Here is a 21,262-nt window from a genome sequence, read left to right on the forward strand (position 1 = left end):
AAACGATTTTTACCTTGCAGTGGCAACAGGTGATGCATTTGATTGTACTTTTTTTTTTGGTGGAATTTGTATTAAAATGACATCTGAAGTCTTGATTGATTACTTCAAGAACATTAAATGTTTTAAAACTTGCAAACCTATGAGCGCAGAGAGCTGTTTAGCAGCAGTACAAACGTGTTAGACGCTAGTGCTTATTTGTTTGTAACAGCATTTATTCTGCTGTAGCCTCAGAGTGAATATATAGATCTTAATAAATTTGTCATTTTCCTACACAGTGACAATTTTCCAGTCCCTTGTGTTTTTTGTCGGTGCACCTGCAGGGCTCCCAGTTTGTGGGGCTTATTTTTAGGCAAATTATAGCTCATGTGTTAGGAAAAAGTAATCCTGGTGTTCAAAAAACCATGTAGCATCCAGAGGAAAGAGGTGCTGTGAAATCGCAGGCGGGCAGTGAGCGTGGAAGGCACCGCTGCTTGCCACAGCCCCGTGCACTGAGCGAGAGCGGAGGAGGTGGATGGTTTGTCAGCAGCTCTGCAAACAGCCCTATGACCTTTCGCTTTGTGTCGCGTTCCCCGTCTGCTGTCGGGCCCTTCTGCCCTTGCCACGCGCAAATCTGGTGATGGGCTTTGCTGCCGTCATCGTTCCGGTTAAAGCCGCTTTCCCGTCCGCCTGATTTTCCCACTGCACCACAGGTTTCTGTGCTTTTCCACCTGTCAGACCTTTGACACCACACAACTACAGCGACGCAGGAGACTTTTCAAACCCAAATGTTACTCACCTAAACGCAGATAAAACGGACGCAGCGAAACGCTGCAGTGGGGAGAGCCCTTTGGTGCTGGCTGTGGCTAAACGGTATTTGTGCAATTTGAGGGAAGCTCCGCTTGGCTCAGCCCTGTGATCCCCGCAGAGCCTTCCTCGCTGCGTCCCGTAGGGACTGCTCCCCTGGCGCCGCGCGGCTCCTCCCTGCGGGCAGCATTGGGTCACTTGAGTCCTCCGGGATCACCTTGGACAGCTTTGTGCTCAGCAAATGGCTCCTTTCCTCTCTTCCCTCTCGCTACCCTCGCCGCTGTAGCGCTTCACAGCTATATATTCCAACTGTCTTTGTTCTATTATTGTTTTTCTTCTGTTATTAGCAACTTTTTATTGAAAACTTCTAGTCATTGGTATGATACCAGGCAGGTAGACTGACGGGCTGAGGGTGAAGAGAACCACACAATCAATATTTATGTGTTTCCTTTGGTGGAAGATAAATTCTGACATGTTTTAGATTGAAATCCAGTTATGTCAGTATAAATCGCAGCATCGTTAGGACAGACGCATAGGGAATGAAGGTCATAGAGAATTAAAAAAAGTTTTATTTTCTTAAGAAAAATTAATGAGTTTTTTAAAAATTAATTTTTAAAAATAAATTTCTTTACATGTACAAGTTGGTACCAAAATTAATGTGAGTGATGTAATTGAAATTACCTCCTCCCTTACGCTGTCAGCGAAGAGCTTTGCACAGTGATGTTGATGTTGATACTGACCATTTGTGGACCTGCAAATAGCAATTTACTGCATCCCACATTTGAAATGCCAGAGGTTGGGAACGTTTTTCTTGCCCATCTCGGCCGACTGTGGAGCCAAGTTAGCAGGGACACGGCGCCCGACAACAGCCATGAGGGTAAAGCCTCTAGTCCAGGTTAAAGTAAAAGCAAAGCTCGTTTGAGACAAGGTACAATGTCAAAGGAAAAATCAAAAGCATGAGCTAGACTAAGCAGTGCCCCGTGACTACCTTGCTTAACAGCAGCCTTGGCTAGGAAAATGGCGAGTTTGGGTTCCAAAGCCTTTGTTTTATCCAACAAGTTACCAAGATTGGCTGCTGCGCTGGGCTGTCCCGAGCCCAGCCCAGCAGCTCCCGTGGAGGTTGCTTGTATGAAGGGACGTACCATCCTCACGGCCGCGGCGGGCACGAGAGGCTGCCCCGGAAGAAAACCCCATCCCTGGCAGGTGCCAGGCTGGAAGCCCATGTGGAGCACTGGAAAGCAAGAAGGTGAACAGGGAAAAATGGTGGTTTTCCGTATTTCATCAGCTTCAAATAATTTTCAGTTTGATTGTGGTTGCTTTTCTTTCAAAAAAACACCAGTTGGCACTTGAAGAGCTGCTGCTTTCAAGTCACTATCTGGATTTGATTGCTTAGTCTTTGCCTAAAACACGGTAAGAACATTTCAGCATCTCAGACTGAATCTCTGTGCCTGCGTTAGCAAGTAACTCGCTGCACAAGCAGTGGATTTTGGCCTGGAGTGCAGCTGGGGGTTACTCCAGAAGGGGAGTTGGTCTGGTCCCTGATGGGATGTCCCCACCGCACCGGTAATTTGCGGCTGTCTGAGGATTTCTGGATGTGTTTTTGGGTTGCAACCCACCTTCTGTTTCCCCCGAGGGCTGGACTTCCCAGTTGCCTCCGGCACGTCACAGCCTGCTGCCGCAGGCAGGGCTGCCCTCGTACACCAGCGCGCTGTCCACGAGCGCTTCCTCAGCCTCGTAGCTGCTGCTCTCTAACCCCCTGGCCACGGGGCACAGCTCCTGGCTGCACCACCTGAACAGAGAATGCAAACAGCTTGTCCGAGCCCCGTTGCGCACGTGATCTCCCCATTGCGGAGATTCCCCATGGCAGGGAAAAGCCATGATGTCGACAGCAACCAACCCAGAAGCTGGGATAGGAAGTTTGGGTCTTGTCATGGCAGAGGCAGAGCAAAGCCTGCTGCACTGCCCAAGAAATCGTCCAAAAGGGTCAGGGCTGGAGGAGGCTCTCGCTTACCTTCGAGCAGCGGCGAGGTCTGGGGAGGAAGCATCAGGCCGAGCTGCATGTTCAATTAAAAGAGCTCCTGTGGAAGAGCAGGAGACAGCGGTTATTCCCCGGCTCCAGCCAAAACAGCAAGGGCTCGCAAAAAGCGGATGGCGGTTACTTCTCCGCAGCACTTGCCAGGCTGAGCTGCCTCAGTTTGAAAGAAGGTGGGCACCGAGCGTTCTTTAGAACTCCACCTCCTACCCAGGAGGTGTGAAACCAGGCCATGCCAGGACCAATTCCCAGCCCTTTCCTGGTCTGAAACCCATCGTTTCTGTCTTTCCCACTACCTGCATAGATCCTTGCTAGGGTGTAGGAGAAGTCTCTTGCTGCTAGCTCCATGGTCGCTGCCCCCTTTGAACCAGCTGCTTGCGTGAACTGCGCAAGGCTGCTGACGGCATCCCGCATTTGCTTCACGGCGGGTTCCAGTTTCACAGTGCTTGAAGCCAGCTCCAGTTTTTTCTGCGAAGAAAACAATCACAGGAAAAATTACAGCGTGTTTACCTTCTGCAAGGAAACGGGGCTGGTGAGCACAGCCAGCAGCTACTAACAAAAAAGCTGAAATCAAGGTGGCTGTAACTCGCGCTGCCCGAGGTGGAGCGGCCAGAGCACCGCGCGGCAGCAGGAAGGGGGACGTTGCCAAAAGGAAACTCACAGCCTTGCCTTGAGGATGGAGAATTTCTGCGAGCCAGACCCAGCCTACCCAGCCTGTTTCCATGCTGGCTTTCTGGCTGCGTGTGGGGACCAGAACACATCCCCAATTCTCCCTAACTGCATACCTGTATCAGGTTCTAATACTCCCATTTTTTATATTTTTACTTCCACGAAGATGCTAGAGCTGTGTCCAGGCAGGAAAATTCAGATTTAAAGGAGCTTTTCTCTGCAAGTCATGTCAGTGGGAAAGGCCCCAGGACGAGAGCAGCTCTCTTCTGACGGACGTCGGGCATTCAGCTGTGCCTAAAAGCACCATCTCAAAGCTCCCCCTGCTTGAGCTAAGGTTCCTCCAGGTCCCAATCGTCTTGTGAAAGCACAAGCAATACTCTGCCGACAGAGTCTAAGGTTCAGGGCTGGCCCTGCCTTCAGCTCCAGATCAGGAGCCTCGTCTGCTGCGGGAACACCCTTACAATATCCAAACCTGTCTCCCTGCAGTAAAACTGAAGGATTAACCTTGGATGGAATCGCAAAAAGGAGCCGTTACATATTTAAGTAGCATAGCAGGTGGTAGGACGTGCTTTTCGTTCATTAGTCTCATTTGCAGATTATTTATGAAGCTAAAGCCTATAAGTATCTGCTGTGCAGCACTCATTTTTTATGTTTTTAAGGCTTTTGGTGCTTAAGTGATCATGCAGTTCCTCTTGCTAGTACGTGAAAATACAACTTATTTGCACAGCAGGACTCCGGACCACGCAAGCTGAAGCCAGCTTTGTCTTCTGCAGTATATCTGCGCGTGACACCTTCTGCCTAACCACTGCCCTGTGTTTTCTGACTATTAATACACGAAAAACACAGTCCTTGGTGGATGCTAGTCTGTGCTCTAGGCAAAGCGGTACATAAATACTCACAGCATACGCTGTACACATACAAAAACATCATCGTTGAAGCGCTTAGGTCTAGTGCCAAGATGAAGTCCAAAGAACCCTCCGGGCCCACAGAATGCTAATAAGATGTTTTAAAAGTAGCTTGGAGCTTGTTGCTAACAAGGATCAAAGACCCCAAAGGCATAAACGTATCCCCAGCAGCGTGGGCAGAAGCCAGCATCACGCAGGCCGAGCACAGAGATGACATCTGCGCTTCTGTCAGCACCCTCGTGCTAATAGCTGGGGTACGAACAGCTACGTCCTACGCTGCCTTGCTTTTTAAGGTTTAAAGACCTGGGCAGTATCGACCAAGAATAGAAAAGCATCATTTTAACCTTAGGAGAAAAAAAAGAAATTATTTCTCCAATAATTTACACCTTTTTTTTTTCCAGATCACACTCATTTTTTTTCCTAACCAAAAGCACTCAATCTTCTGAAAGATCAAGCTGCATTTTTCCACGTCCTCCCCTGCCTTTGAGAGCGAGAGGCTGGAGAGCTGCTTCAGGGACGATGCTCGAGGCAGAACCAGCTCCTCTTTTCTCTCCTGCACGTCAATCTGCTCCAGCTCCTGCCCGAGGGGAGGCACATGCGCACGGCACCGCCGTGCCATCGCCACGGTTCTTTTCTGACTGAAATCATCGGAGAGCAAAAGAGCTTTTCAGCTCCGATATTTCTGATTCCTTTGGTTTTTACTGAGGAATTTTAAGATGCTACTCATTTGTTTGCTCTCACTTGCTACCAAGCAAGATTGTCAGAATAGTTTTTACTTAAAAGATTAATTGTGAGTATTTAAAAATACAGCAACAGGAAGAACATCAAAAAAAGGGTTAGAAGCACAAGTCTCATATTAATGCTTCAAGCAAATACATAGTCTCACTTTAATAACCTAGATTTATTTCCTGCTGTGTTAAAGTTGTGGTTATGGTCTGAAAAGGACCTGAAAACACTAATCGCATGTCTTAGATTGTATGTCCGATTCATAGCTAGAGTTTCAGCCCTACGCAGTCGTTAAGACAGTTGATACTTGACTAAAATGCAATAATCAAATAACTCCCTGGTGCTATTTTAGAGTCACTTTTCAGATTGTATTGAATTCTAAAGTACACCCAATGCTCTGGCTGAAAACTCCAGCCAATAAATTTTTAGTATAACACGAAAGGACTGCACCCCATGCAGTATCCACCTGAAACTCGCACCATGGCCATGCTGGAATCCAGGACTGTCTCTCGCGCTTGCTCTTTTCACCATGTGTTCTCCTGAGACGTTGCAGACTAATTACCTCTGGACAAGGTGGTTTGTAACAAACTTGCCTGCGTGTCAAGAACCCGAAGAATTCAGCTTCTCATAATCACACTGTGCAAGAACGAGGGAGTTCTCTGTATTTCCCTTTTCCTGAGAATAATTACAACATTGGGTTCTTGCTCCTACCTCCCAGCACCGTTGGCGTTAGGTAGCCCACCGTCAGAACCAACACAGCAAAAGCAGAAATAGGTGGGCAGTGGGGTCAGGGGGAAGTTACCCTGGGAGGTGACCTTCAGGGAACAAAGTGCTATGCTGTACTAACAAAGTACTAATGCTGCTTTGTCCAAAGCATCCTGTCTCTGGGCACAAATCCTGCAAACTGAGAACCTTGATGGACAAACATAAAATCGATTGTACTAGTTTTGTGTGCATCAATAAAAAGGAAATGGATTGGAGCAGTAAAAATCCCTTTATGAAGGGCTAAATAACTTCCTCACTAGATGGGAATGGGAAGAATGTTTCAAAATGAGCCAGACTCCCAGAGACCAAAAGAATTTGGACACCTGGAGCTCAAAAAGAGGTTGTTTATCACCTGTGAGTGATACCCTGATTCTGGTGTAGAAAACTCATCACATTCCTGCCCAATGCTGCAGACGCACTCTACAGAAAAACCTCCCAGTCTGCCCTTCCAGTGCCTGGCTGCCGAAGGCGTAAGGGAAAAGCTTTCTGGCACAGCCAGGTTAAATTTGCCAAGTATGATCTATTACATCCAGAATCAGTGCACCAACACTGCTCTCCCAGCTCAGCCCGTTCCAGCCACGCCACTGCCACGCTCCATGGGCACAGAGGCAAGCCTCAGCGTGACGGGAACAGCAAATGCAGTGGCACTTTCTGGAATTTGGAGACCTTTAAAGTCAGTGCTCCCTTGTTCACCCTCCAGTCTCATATACAGCATGATTTCTGCAAGTGCAAGAGCAATGATGAGCTTGTTAATTAATAAATCTCGATACTTGGCGTTACTGCTGTGCAGGTACCTGCTCTGAATCACGCTGCTGTGTTCTTTAATGCTCCTCTGATCATCCAGTTGGAAGGGAGCTGGAGGGGCCCTCTCAGCTACACCAGTGAAGTGATCCCAGGACTGCAGTCTGGCACCTTTGTGGGTATTTGTTTAAGTGCAAGCCTGCGGAGGCTGGCTTCTTTCCAAGTTACCTTTAGATCCTACCACCCGCTCCTTTCTTTCTCCACTCTGTCACCTTCAGTGTCAGACTAAGCTGCTTTTTATTAACAGCTGGACCAGTTGGCTTTTTAATTAGCAGGTGTGCTCAGTCCTGCTTATGAGCAGATTTGGGTTTCTTGTTTGGTAGTCAAATTGTCTGAGGTATTTTTCCTTTATCAAAAGTTGTCTGAGAGGATGGTAAGATGACACCCATCTCTGGAGGTCAGAGAGGCGCTCTGTACGGAATACAGCCGAGTTGGGGGTTTGAAATGTAACAGCAGTCGCTAACTGCTGCCACGGGTGTGGAGGAGTCAGGCTCGTGTGTTTTTGGAAGACCTACCCAGTTAGCAATACTGCAGGGAGTGCAGTGACCCCCCTCCCTTCTCGTGGGGTCTGGATGAGAAAGCGACGGCTACGCAACGTCAAACCCAGCGCTCCACGTGCCCAGGATTCCCTCACTGTATCTGGGATACTGTAATCTGGATTGTTCTATCTGGATTAATAATCTAGCCTCTGAGAGCATACCCTCTGATCTGATGATCTATGCCTTTCAGGCTGGTTCCTGTCTCCCTTTACGGGACACACTAAGGCAGCTGACGCTCATTTACCTTCATGAAATTCTGAGCTGCTTTGAACTCTCCCTGCCTGCCTGTCAACTGAGCACCTTCAAAAGAGCAGCCTGTAGGTAAAGCCAGAGAACGGCAAATCTAAAGAGGGGGCAATGGAATTCCTTTGGCTCTTTCCATCTTTTCAGAGAGAATAAAAAACATAAAGTCATAATCCAGTAGGTAGCCCTAGCGAAGGTTTAATATTCAGCAGTCTTGTTGTGTTTTTCCAGTTAAGAAACAAAACCACAAAAATATTTTGGATTCAGGAAGGTGACTCTCACACTAAAAATATACTTATTTTGGTACCTGTCATGAGGAACTCTGACAATGCAAACCGCTTCACTGCTGAGATGAGAGTATCTGCATTTTTTTGCAGCACACAAGGATCCCAAAATGAGCACTACTTGTGTTCTGCTTTTATAAGTGCTATTTAAAGAGCAGAATTGTAAGACACTTTGCTAAGACTTGTCTAAATCTTTCAGTTTGGTCATATTCCCTACCAGTCTCAGCCAGGAGCATAAACACCAAACAAGACTCTGCCAAGGCGGGCAAATCAGGCCACCCAGTGCTTTTGATGTGGGCTCACCTGCACTGTGGAGAAGAACACAGCCATCACCTGTCCTTGACTCTTGGTGAGGGATCGCAGGACATCAAGTGACAGGATATTTGTTGTTCCCTCCCATATGGACAGTACCTGTGGGGTAGAAGAGACTGCGGAAGAGCATGAAGGAGCCTTTTGGGGTGACTGCAATAAAGAAAGGGGAACGTGAGGAAACAAAGACATGGGGCAGAGATAAGGGATATCAATGCCTTGCCTCGCCACAAGTGGAAAGGAGCAGTGGTGCTGAGAGCTAGGGGCCCAGTTCCACTACTGAGCTAGGAAACAAGCCCAGCACCAGAAAAAAATCGTGCCCCCTCTCTGGTGATGACTGGACTCAGCAGGAAGGCAACGAGGAAAGAGCTGGCACGCCTGCAGTGAGTCTGGGGAGGACTCTGTTTTCCCTTGAGCATGTCTTCAGCAGGCAGCCAGAGAGTACAGTGCAGGGGACTAGGTGACACACAGGAGCTTCTTCTGCTTCTGCTGATGCTTCCTTACCAGCGTATCGCGGACTATGACTGGCAAGCCTGTATCCTCCATGTACCCTTGTCCTCCAAAACTCTCCATCGCCTCAACAACAACAGCAGAAGCCTGCAAAAATGCAGAGAGCTGACATGATGCACGTTGCACAAGGGGTAAGAGCAGCCAGAAACTAACATCACACAGCAGTTCCTGCTGGGATGGGACTGACCAGATCCCACTGGTTGCTGAGGGAGGTTGCTCATTATATGCAGGAGGAGCAGCCTGGGGAACGAAGACTGAGTAACACTGAGAGAGGACCTGCAGGAGCAGTCAGACCTAGGGAGACGATCCAGGGAGAGCCTGTCTCAATACAGTCCTCTCTAGGTAAGGATAAACCTGTGGGTTGCCTGGTGCATGGGAGTATGTGTCTCTAGTCCAGGAGACTCTCTACCTTCTACTAGCCTATGGTGTGTAAGCTGCTGTGTATTTAAGCTGAGGGCAATTAGAAGAGGGACAGACCCCTGAAGCTAAGGCTAATGCTAAGCTATTAACATCTTCGCTTCTATTTATTCATAACTAGGGGAAAGATATTCCCCGTGGCTCAGTGCCCCACCTTGGTCTTGGGGCAGCCTCAGCACATTTCTCTGTGGCACGTGGAGTACTTCACAGACAGTGCTGGCTCCGTCTGTTCTGATCAGACAGCTGATCTGTGGCCTGGAGAGCAAAGTGACAAGTCTCCCACCCACAAAGTCCAGCCTCAGTGCAGAGCGGTTATTGTTGCAGGCCCTGCAGCTAGAGGTCACTGCTGGTATCCCCTGCTATCCCTACCCTCGACACTGGTCGTGTTAATCACTCCTCTTTCCAGCTCTGTGGTTGCTAATGGGCCACACAGCCCCACTCTGGGCTAATCAAACTGGTTGTTCCATACCTGCTTCCCGGTGTACAGTTTGGCGACTGGTATCAGCAGTCTCAAGAGAAACTGGTCTCGCTCACTCGCCATGTTGGTTTCTACAAGTCCAAGCAGACGAAGGATCTCCATAAGCAGAAGGAATGCCCCTCGCGTCTGCACCTGCAAGCAGAGAAGTGGGGAGCTTCACTGGCAAGGATCTTTGACTGAGGCTGATTCCAGCCTCGGCTGCTGAGGTGCCACGAGACTATCTCAAAGGGATGCGCAATACTTGGACCTGGGCAAAATGCCACCCCTGCCCGTAGAGACCCACAGCTTCAGAGACAAAGACCCCTGACCAGCCAAGGCACAAAGCATGAAATACTAAAGGTAGTCTGGAGCTGCTGCTCTTGGACACAGCAATCTAGTACAAGGAAAGGGGCAACGCCATTTCATCAGGCCTACTCGGACCCTTATCAAAGCTCCTGTGAGGCATCCAGGTCACAAATCCCCATCCTTTCCAAGGGTAAGGGACATAAGACTGCACATCTGATGGTCAACCTAGCACCAGGATCTGCAACGATTTCTTGCTGAGCAACTTACCTCCCTGGCAAGTTGTGATTTGGGAAGGACTGGGATATGGAGCTCTGTCGGCCCTGTGCATAATGATGTGCTGCTGGACTACGTAGGATCTGGCCTTTCTTTCAGAGGTGGAGTTCTGGCCACAGGCTAAGAGATGCTGGAGCTTTAAGTTATGTTTGACAGATGTTGACCACTTTCCCTCTCCCCCACCTTGCAAGAGGATTTTTAAAGAGTGTTTTAAAAATTTGAATGAACCTACTGCAGCCCAAAGGTAAGCATTGGTATTACACCACTTAAGAAAAGATGTAGTGCCGGGATGGGTGAGAGGAGAACTGTGTGCCTTCTTTTTGAAATTTTAGTAGGGGTGGGAAGCCACCTGTGTCCTGTGGATTTAGTAAGCTGCTACAGCTCAGCATTGTGGCAAAAGCTGTGAGACATTCTGCAGCAAGCGAAGGCCGACACATGAAATTCTTCCCAGAGCCAGAGTGCCAATTCATGCTGCTCTCTCTCCCATTGCCTGTTATTGCCTGAGATGACATTCACATCTAGAGGCTGTACCCGAGCTCGGTGTCTTGGGGTGATGAGCACCATGCAGGTACACAGTGAAGACAAACTTCTCAGAAGCTAAAGTGCACGGTGACTACTCAGGAATTCTTCAAGCCTGCTGCGAACAGCCCATCTCCTGGTGCAGGAGCTACCAGGGAAACTGGGTGAGTCTGCACCAGTCTTGGACAAGGGTCTGTTAACTGCAGTTTAGGAGACTGTGGTGTCATGTTTGGACTCTAACGCTAATGACCAACTTCAGAGGTCATGACGTATCATAGTAGGTGCACGCATGAACTTTGGCACTCGTCTCAGAATAGCTCCCAGGTAATTGTTGTTTAGGATAACCTGGAGCCCTGCGGAAAAGCTAGGTCTATCATCAACTCAAATCCCACTAGAACGTGGCAGTTCTCCTGCTACATCCTACTGTTGCGCACAGAGGCAGGCTGGCTGTGCTCATGCTCATTAGCAGCCGAGGATCTCTGCCCTCTTGCCTCACAGAATCATTAAGGTTGGAAAAGACCTTTAAGATCATCAAGTCCAACCATCAACCCAACACCACCATGCCCACTAAACCATGTCCTGAAATGCCATGTCTACATGTTTTTTGAACCCCTCCAGTGATGGTGACTCCACCACCTCCCTGGGCAACCTGTGCCAATGCTTGACCACTCTCTTGGTGAAGAAATTTTTCCTAATATCCAGTCTAAACCTCCCCTGGCGCAACTTAAGGCCATTTCCTCTCATCCTATCACTGGTTACTTGAGAGAAGAGACCAACACCCATCTTGCCACAATCCCCTTTCAGGTAGTTGTAGAGAGCGATAAGGGCTCCTCTCAGCCTCCCCGTCTCCAGACTGAACAACCCCAGTTCACCAACGGGTTCAGCTCGGCTCCCAAAAGCCTTACCTCCATCCGGGCTATGGTCTGCATATGTAGGGGATGGTCCTTGAGGAGCTTCCCAAAGGCAACCCTCCTACGGGCATACTCCCTGCTCAGACTGATCATCCTAGAGACAATACAGCCAGGGAAAGGTGTTAGACCAGCAACCTGCCACTTCTGAGCTTTCCCTTCCAGCCACCCCCATTGGAAGAACCCTGCTCAGACGTAGCACACCAGCCTACATCACCCACCCACAGGCCAACGTTCTCCAGCACTGCTGGCTTCCAGACCTGTGTCTGCCAAGGCATTAGATGTCAACCGGCTGCAATGCTGAGCATTGCAAAATCCCCTTGTCTTGATAAGTTTCTCCTTCATTTCTGGGGGAATCCATGCTGCCTTCACCTTCTCATGGAAGCCACTGCAGCAATGACATTGTGGATCCGAGTTATGTTCAGCATGTTGGAGATGGCGGCCACACCACGACCCTCTGCAGAGATCTGAAAGCATCAAGGAACAAAGGCTGATGTAAGCCTTCCACACAGCCTTGGAAGCTGACACGTATTTACATGAAAGGGGTGTCAACAGGCAGATAGATATAGGCTGTCCCCTCCGCTGTTCCCTCCATCTCTGTCCTCAGGCATCACAAAGATCTGCTTGCTTTAAAATATGGCTGTCTCATTTGAGCCAAGCCTGTGGCATGACCAGAGAGGTGGCTTTGGGGACAATGTCAGCATGATCAGTTCTGGTCCCTGCTGCTTGTTCCTACCTGCATGCTACGCAGAACTGTCCCTCGGCTGGGTCAATGCAACTGGATTAGTGAAATGACCAGCCTAAAATGGCGCTTTTTTTTTTTTTCCCCCTCCCATCTTTCCCTGAGCTCTTCTCAGCTCTATCCCACACACAGCCCCGTTGGTGAAGGGTTCTGTGAACAGCCAGCCACAGAGGTGGAAGAGAGGAACTTCTTCAGTTGGTATCACTGCCAAAGCCCCCATGAGTGGGCTGCTGTGCCAAGCCAGCCCAGCGCCAAGAGGAAGGCGAAACCTTACATACTAGCTCCGCTTTAGCTCCATCTAGCCATAGCTCTGCTGTTGCCATCTGCCGCGTGCCCAACTTGTCTTTCAGCCTTTGCACCTGGATGCTGTTCAGCTTTCCCTCCTCATCTCGAACCTTCAGGAAGAACAGGGACAGGCCACTGGAACCCTGGAGCCATTAAAAAGGCATGCAAAGAGGATTTAATTACAGTGAAATAAGGAAGAAAAAGAATGGTCCTGCTCTTTCACCGGGTTCCACCATCAAACAAACAGACCTGTTTTACTTGTCCTGCAGCATCTGCTACCCTGGCCAGGGTTAATGTCACATCAGAATCAGCAGCTGATGTAAACCATTTAAAACCATAGAGACGATATGTACCATCTGTCTGCTTTCTGGCCACTGTCTCGGTGCCATTAGCTGCAAGAGGAGAAGATCATCTTGGCTTTATAGGAACTTCTGTATTAATCAACACCGATTTTTGGTTTAGGCAGCAGCTCTTTTAAGTCATTTCTTGCTATCAAGATGGAGTATGGATTAGCTGCTAATCTCTTTCATTAACCCTGGATAAGCAATGCAGCCAGAGTTAAGTACTAGAAAGGAAACACGCTCTTGTTTTAACTTCGAGCCTTTCCAGCAATTGCTCCAGGCTAACAGCTGGTAGTGACAGTGCTTTGTAAGCAGAATGCACCACAGTGTATAATCCAATGTGTCCATTTCTGTAGGAGCTAACATGGCCAAGAACAACAAAGGGTGCTATGGAATCAGCAGTCCTGCAGTGATGCACATCTTTCACTCCACCGCTGACCCTTTCATTTCTTCCACAAGGAAACCAACTGCAGCTTCATCAAATGGAGGTGACCCCCCTTCCACATTCCTGTCTGCAGTGAAGTTCTGAGGTTTCCTAGCCCATCATGCTATTACTGTCATTAGCCAAGGAATAAAGGTTGAAGGCCACAAACGCTTTCTCAGTCCCAGCTGGGATGGGTCTGACTGTCTTACTGAAGGTTTAGGTTATAGAGCTAGACATCAGAGTGTTATCTGTGCAAGGAACACAGCTCTGCACCTGCCTGTGTGCATACTGCATGCATCAGTGGACAGAAGTTGGGCCTTGTGTTAGTTAAAAAGCAGAGCTATGCAGACTTTTTGGATGACTTCTGCTGAAGTTTCCTAAACCAGCTACCTGGCTTTCTAAGTCTCCCACACCTTTCATTTTCTCAGTTCTCGCTACAGATCTAGCTGCTACTGCAGTTGCTTCCCACCTCAGAACACGTACCAACATCAGAGCCTCCCCTGCGCTCGGTCATCCACTGGCCAGAGGTCCAGAACTTCTTCGGGTCACGGGATGTCAGATGGTCAAAAGCATTTTTCAGAGATCCAGGAATACCTAGTGACTGTTTTGGGGCAGGGAAAAGAACCTAAGGTGATCACAGCACAGTAGGTGAAATCAGGACGGTCTGAGAGCGGGGCACTGAGCGTCCTGCACTGCAGCACATCTGAACGTACCGCTGAGAGTCTGTGAAACTGCCCAGCTCCTGCACGGCTGCTGGAGCACTGTGCAGAGAGGAGGTGCAGGCTTGTGTGGCAAAGTGGAGTGCTGAGCATCCCTACCCTCCTCGGATTTCTGCGCCGCTAGACAGCTGGCAGAGAGCTTTCAAAACAGCACATGTGCCAGGGTATCGGCATACGTTCATATACGCTGCAGATAACTGCCTTATGCTTTTTTTCTTTTTGTTGAATTAAAATGCCCATGGCTAGCTCTTCCCTGCATCCTACATAGCCACTGACATCGTGCAAAGGGTGTCGCTAAGATGCAAAGCCAAATCTTCAGATTGGGAAAGTCTTGCTAGCTTGGTTAATTTACATCAGGTACGGATCTGGCCCAATACATTTAACTGTCACTCCACAGAAGGAAAGGGAAAACAAACTATCTCATAGTAAAAACATATGAGACACCTTTCCAACTACCTGCAGTGCCACAGGTTTCGTGTGCAGCAAAGGCCTCACTGTACGCAGTGTTGTAAGTAAACGTAAAAGCCAGCCTGGGCACAAAGACTTTGTAACTAAAGGAGAAAGGCAGTGGGGGACGGAGCTGAGTCACAGAGCAAGGAAGGGCCACGTCCAGAGCCAGATGGCAGATCAGGTCTCCTCCATCCTTGGCCAGTGCTCCGGTCTCTAATCAGTGCTGCCAGGACGTGGGCTGCGCCCTCGGAGACCAGCTGAGCTCATACCTCAATGACTTTGGCTGCCCCATCAGTCATGGCCAGCGGACAGCTGAAACCTCCAGAGGAGCTTGAAAACAAGTACAGTTTGACAGCCTGATGCAGACGGCTAGGAAAGAGAGTAAAAACAGACGGCTTATGCAGCAGTTCAACAGCAGGAGGGTAAAACATCTGGACTAGGAAGAGAGAAACAAAAACAGCCAAAACAGGTGAGAATCAGACCGCTCATTTCTGAGAGGGCAGAGAGAAGAGGAGCAGAAGAGTTGCTCAGTCCCAGAGGGACTGCCAGTGCAAGGCTGGATGGAAGGCTTGCCAGCTGCTGCAGTTTTTAAATGTAAGAAATGTGGGTCTATCTCCAGAGGCTGGAATACAATGAAACTGCAATTAAAATCCCAGACCTTCAGCTGTGTTACAACTAATGTATGTAAAGCTGGAGCAGTGCGGGAAACTGCCAGGCCCCGGAATCAGGAAGGTGACACCAAAGAATATTATGATCAACTGTAGGCCATTAGTTACGGCTTGTCATTGTCGATGTGGAACATTGCAGTGGACAGACACTGCTGTTCAGTACAGCAATAGGTGTGCTTTTGTCCATGCTCCATCTGTTACCCATTATCCAACAAGAAGTTTGGTCCTACAAGGTGCTGAATATACCTTGCTAGGAATAACCAGCAAGGCATCAAGTCACTCCCGCTCTCCCCCAGTTACCTCCAGTTGGAGTATCTTCTCTCATAGGCCTCAGCAATCAGCCCCTCTTCTGCTGCAATCTCCTTCATCTTCCTCCAGGCTGAGCAGGTGACGATGCGATCCACCCGCTGCCCCCAGGCATCATACTGCCGAAATACGGGGGGGTTCAGCTCGCATTCCCATCCTAGAGGTTTGATCTTGGTTAGCAGACGGTTTCCAAATCTCTCCAGGTCCTGATTCACCTCCTCCAGTACCTGTGAAGCAGCAAAAAGAGCCCTTCAGCACACCCCTGGAAGGCAAAGGAGCCTCAGTTCTAGCTGGAAAGGACTGACCATATTGTCCTGCCCTGCTAGTGGCCTCTTGCCACTTGGCCCTTCCATGCATTCTGTACTGCAGCAGGACAGCTTGTCCCTTAGCCTCTGCCGGCACAGCTGTGCTCAGCTGTCACTTCTTTTTTTTTTTCCCCAAAATCATTTTTTCAAGTTACTTCTGGCACCATCCCGTTATTTCACAAAAGACAGAAGAGCTTTTCTATCAGGGTTGAGAATTGCACAGATGCACATGAGCAGGGGGGTTGAACGAGACGATCTCCAGAGGGCCTTCCAACCTCAGCCACTCTGTGATTTACTGCTGGATAAGGATGTCAGGGGAAGAGCTGCCAAAAATGGAAAGCCTTCATCTGTACAGGAAAACTTCCCCTGGGCTCAGTAGCTACCTGCCTATCAGATGAGAGAAGGAGGGACAGTGCAATCATTTAAGATTCAGCCTGGCACCCTGGGTGTCTCGATTCAAATTTCCACCCTGCATCCAGCTTCCTGAATGGCCCTGGACAAGGATTCACGTGCTCTCGCTTCAGCCAGGCTTGGCTGACTCGGATGGAATAGTCTGTCCATAGTCAGTGGAGGGAAACCAGCACCTGCAGAGGAGCGATTCGCTCCAACCCTCTTAAGATACCTATTCTAAGGTGACAGGAATTGCCTTCTGCAAGCACCCTTCACTGTCTGTGGCCAAAGCCTAGTGAAGTTGCCTAGACTTAAATAACCTGACTCATAGATGATTAAAGTTAGGCCAGGTGGCCCCAGCTTCTAGCACTGCTGGACCCTCGTTAGCATAAATACATCTAAGACTGTAAGGAGGGTCAAAGAAGCACCTGATCTAAATTTGCTTTCATCAGAGGAACAATTTTTGCTGTTCTGTACCCCTCAAGAGATGCTCGTTTCCTCCTCAATCTAACAATCATGGAGGTGAATGTCGTAGCTGCTCTACCGAAATGGTGCAATTATAAAACACATTAATTTGCTGTTGATCAAATATAAACACTGCTTCTTCCTTTCCCTGCTTCCCCCTGTATTGACTTTTCATTAAACTACATCCCGTATGATTGATTCTTTCATCACTCTGCCGTTCAGTGTGTGTAATGAGGATCCAACCCACACTGTCCAGTTACTACTCTGGAAGCCTCCATCCTCAGACCGGCTAGTTTTCCTTCAGATGAATGGTGAAAAACCTAGCGTTAAAAATCACAAAACAAGCCAAAAACATGCACGAGAGCCCTGTCAATGGGTACAGCTCACGCTGCACTCCTGTTTGCTGTCAGTGGAGCTCAGCTGGGATGGGTGTATGCCTCCAGTGCTTATTCTATCTTGACAACAATTTGAAGGTTGTTTTAGAGGCATAACCTAAGAATCCAAGGTTCATGGACTTCACTTCTCCCTGAAGCACAAGAACCTTTGAACTGTTTAGCTGGTAGTTTTTTGTGGGCAGAAAAATATGAGTCTACTGACTAGGTGTCTTGGTCAGCACACTACAGTGAACTTAACTACACCGGTCCTCATCCTCATTTTCTAAAAATAAATCATCTTCACCTCATCCACGTTTTCTTAAAAAAAATTCAAACCAGACTGCCTAGCTTGTGCCCTGACCACACTTGGCCTTACAAACCACCGTGTTGCCCAAGTGAATGTGTTTATTTCCAAGGTTAAAGAACAAAATCAGAGCTCCTACATTTGTGACTGCTGAATGTAATACTCAGCAGGCTGGGCACTCCAAAAAACGTACACCAAGCTACAGAGAGGGTGTCTGTAAATCATCAGCGTTTGGGCTGAAGCTGCTACCGAGCAGCATCTGGGTGGTCTCATTCATCCTAATCCATCCTTTGATGTCCCAGGGATGAATATATTGGAAATGAGCAAATTATTGCACATTAAGAGTACAGATGATCCTGTGTATTAAAGGACATATTTTCAGGGGGATCAAAGACCAACAGATACCTCTCCACAGCGGTACCCGGAAAAAGCAGGTGCTTTCTCCTGTGTTCTCCAGAAATCAGCTTCAAAGAAAGAAAGAAATCTTTTGCTCCATTCTAGGAAAATTTCTGTGTTCACAACTGAACACAGGTGAATAGCACAACAGGAATCAACCTCCAGCCATGGTGTCTGCTTCAGTGGGACACACAAAGGGTCACCTGTTGCTGCTCTCCTGGAGAGGAAGGTGTTCATATGGAGAGCCAGCTCTCGGGCTGCAGACCAGCGGATGCTGCAGGAAGCAGACTGGGCTCTCCCTTTCAGCGGTGAGGCAACACTGCCCCGCTGGGACCAAGCGCAGAAACGTAAGGGAGATGTTGCTGAAGATTTTGCAGCCACTTTGTCTCTGGTGAAGGAGTGGAGAGCAGCTCTCAACCTTGGTGACAGACATCACCGATCCTTTTATTATTATTATTTATTATTTTTATTCTGTAGATCTGAATCATGCTTCTTCCAAAGGTGCAGATTAGGAGCAAGATCTTCATGGTTGCCCAACGGCATCCTCCTTTCCCCCATCTTCTCTTCTGGCAAAAAGGCCGCAGCAGTGCTTAGGGAGGCCTCATTCCTGTCTTTCAGGACGGCTGTGACAAAAGCAAGCTCCCAACGTTGCCACCACACGCCTACTGCCCCAAGTCTGCAAGGTCTTACAGACCCGGAGACCAAGCAGTGTCAGAAAGAGCATCACTGAAAGCCAGGTTCTGCCCCTCTGCTCACCCTGTGGCATTATGGATCGTTGCATTGCTGCTGCTGGAATAAATCATGGAGAGAGGTCACCTTCTGCTCCATGTGACCTGGTCCTTGAAAAGTGGGGAATGGTTGTGGTCCTTGGGGTGACAGCAGAGGACAGACAGTGAGATGAGCCGCCCTCTCCCAGGGGTTCCTGTAGGACTGGATCTCACAGAACAGAGACCCACAGCTCAGGGTCATACCCCACTTCTCTGCACCCCTGCATCTGTACACAGCCTTTGCTGTCTGAAAATCAACACAAACAAGCCAACGACCTGTGCTGAGAACAAGCAAACCCCAAGAGGCCTTTGCATCCTCTCGAGTGCTTGGCTGAGAACAGCCCCATTCCTTCAAAAAGGAATTTCCTTAAAAGCCCCCCTTCCCCAGAGGGTGAGAAGAGGACTTGCACAGCAGCGTGTGGAAGGACCTCAGTTTTTTCCCTTTCTCTAAAAGTTCTTACTCTGGATGACCAGACAACAAACACCCACACTGACAATCCCCAAACAATACTCTCGTTGCAACACCCAGACCAGTCACCGGAGTCCACCAAGCCCTTTCTATTTCTGTTTATGTCCTGGCAATATTTTTCACCCCTGCACTGATTCAAACAAAACAAGTTTTAAAGAATGTCAATAAATTCCCTCAAGTTCTGTGCTCAAAGGCACAGAAGGGCTCAGAGGAATGTTCAATTCAGAATCTTAAACAGTGATTATGGCCAGAATTGTAGCATGTACGCACAGAAACACAAACATGCACACCAGACCTTGGGAGGAAGGTGCGTTTTCAAGTAACTCCGAAGCAAAGCATCTTCCAAATACTCGTTCCCAGTCTCGGGCTGCTCTTGGAAGAGGGTCTCAGTTTCTCTCCTTGCAAGGGGCATTTCCAGATCTTCTAATACTTGTTTCTCCTGCATGCTGACCTGTTGCCCCTGCCCCGCGGTCGTGTGGATTCCTTTACGGCTCGGCAATTGCCACCGCTCCCAGACGCGAGGCAGAAAGCGACCCAACTGCCACGGCTTGCTGGTAGCGCTGAATTTCCACCAAGGCAAGCGACAGGTAAACATGATCCTGCAAAACCCTGAGTGTGTCACGCCAACGGCTCTCACCTCTAGACCCTTCCTCGGTTGACAGCAGCACCAATCCTGTTTTGTTTTAATGTTGTGAAGTTATTCTTGAAAATCAATTATGTCTTCTCTCCTCCCTCAGGGAGGAGCTTTCCAGCAGCTGTTGTCAACTGAACTGGGGAAAAGGTCTTTGGAAAGAGATCAGAAAATGGCCTGGAAAAACACAAGTGCTCAGGAAACACTCTGTCCTCCTCTCCCAGCCGGACAAACCATCGTAACCAGCTGGACCAACATTTCCAGAGCTGGGGGAGCCGGAGCAGGGCGGGGGCTGTTCCCACCAGGAAAAAATACATGTCCTCACCTAAACGATACTAAAATTCTCCCTTTCCCTAGGCAAGTACCAGAATATTCTACGAACACATCTTCGAGTAATTTAAAACCTGTGCCTAACTTGAGGTGATATAAAAAATACCCAGTAAAAACATAATTTTACTTTAAAATGATTTTAAACTGGTAGGATACCACAGCACTGCCCCCGGCCATGGCCGCGCTGCCGTTTCCTCCCCGGGGTCACCTCGTTCTGCCTGACGCGGCACGAAACCCCCGGGCAGGGCCCGGGGAAGGGCAGGGAAACCTCCCCCCGAGGCTGAGCACGGCCGCGCTCAGGCCCGCCCTGTCAAACGCCCGCCGCCGCCGCCGCTTTTTAAGCGGCACAAGGGGCCCCCCCGGGGGCCGCCTCTCCTCAGCCGGGCCCGCCATGGCGGCGGCCTGAGGGGCGCGGCCGGGCCGCGCCTTCGCCTGACGGCGGCGGGGTCGGGGCAGAGGCCGCGCCTCAGGGGAGGCCCCGGCGCCTCAGGGTGAGGCGCAGGACCCGGCTGGGACCGAGCTTCTACTCAAAAAAACAAACAAACAAAAAACCCCCGAAAAACGCCAAAAGCAAAAAAAAACCCCACACTTTTAAAACTACATTTGGGGCTGCAGCTGCTTTTTTGAGGGCCCGCTGTAGCCTTGACGTTGCCCGAAATCAGACCTAAGGGGCAGTCAGTGTGCGGGCGTGGGGCTGAGGGGGCGAAGTCCCCGGGGGGTGGTGGGTTGCTGGGCCTGCGAGAGTTTTGGAGTCTCCCAGTTAATCCCGATTTCCTGATACTCGGCGACAAAGTGGCTTCAGAGCGGGAGAGCAGCGGGGCGGTGGAAAGCCAGGGCACCGTCTTCCCTCGCTCGTGGTCCAGCAGCAAGCGCAGGCTTGGCCAAGGTGAGACGCTGAAGCCTCGGAGGATACCCTGTACCGAAGCAACCAGGTCGGAGTAGATAAGCTCAGTCTAAGTGATGTTTCCTTTGCACGCTAAACCAATTATGGATGCAGCATGTTGTAGAAAACGTGTTTTCTTATCTCTCTGGCTCGCTTAAATCGGCTTTATTTAGCTAATAACCTCATGTTGGAATAATGCCTGCATCTCCCTTAATTGCATTCCAGTCCTGTTCACAGTGCTTTGCCAATCATGAGTAAAAAAACCCACCAAGTTTCCTAAAATATTTAGCACATTAACTATTTTGCAGGTGTACATTTGTTTAAATATACTTTTATAGCTGTAATCCGTCCTCATTACTAAATGAACTGCTAAATTTAGCATAAAAGCTGTCAAGATGTTCATATATCAACATGTCTCAATGGCTGCCAACAAATGGTAACGCGGCTTTCATGGAAAAAAGCTGCAAAGGTACAAATGCAGAACAAGATTAGATCAACTGTGTTGATGAAAGTCTACTGCTCACTGCATTAGGTCATGATTTAAATCAACCTACCATGTTTATGCTA

At 49.0% G+C, this 21,262-nt stretch overlaps 1 protein-coding gene across 1 annotated transcript; it reads right to left on the reverse strand.

Annotated features, from left to right (window-relative positions):
- Positions 1-2,371: 2,371 nt before the first annotated feature.
- Positions 2,372-19,446, reverse strand: LOC309411074 (acyl-CoA dehydrogenase family member 11-like; the record flags this gene model as incomplete). Its single annotated transcript, XM_082007612.1, has 14 exons — positions 2,372-2,572; positions 2,795-2,861; positions 3,112-3,283; positions 8,051-8,158; positions 8,561-8,653; positions 9,453-9,593; positions 11,444-11,543; positions 11,819-11,913; positions 12,467-12,616; positions 12,723-12,865; positions 13,722-13,839; positions 14,677-14,776; positions 15,376-15,608; positions 19,147-19,446. 14 exons carry the CDS (start codon positions 19,444-19,446, stop codon positions 2,446-2,448), a joined length of 1,947 nt encoding a protein of 648 aa, XP_081863738.1. The 3' UTR covers positions 2,372-2,445.
- Between the last annotated feature and the right edge of the window lie 1,816 nt (positions 19,447-21,262).

Source organism: Phaethon aethereus (genome assembly GCF_964289735.1).
Source record: "Phaethon aethereus genome assembly, chromosome: 17".
Classification (NCBI taxonomy): Eukaryota; Metazoa; Chordata; class Aves; order Phaethontiformes; family Phaethontidae; genus Phaethon; species Phaethon aethereus.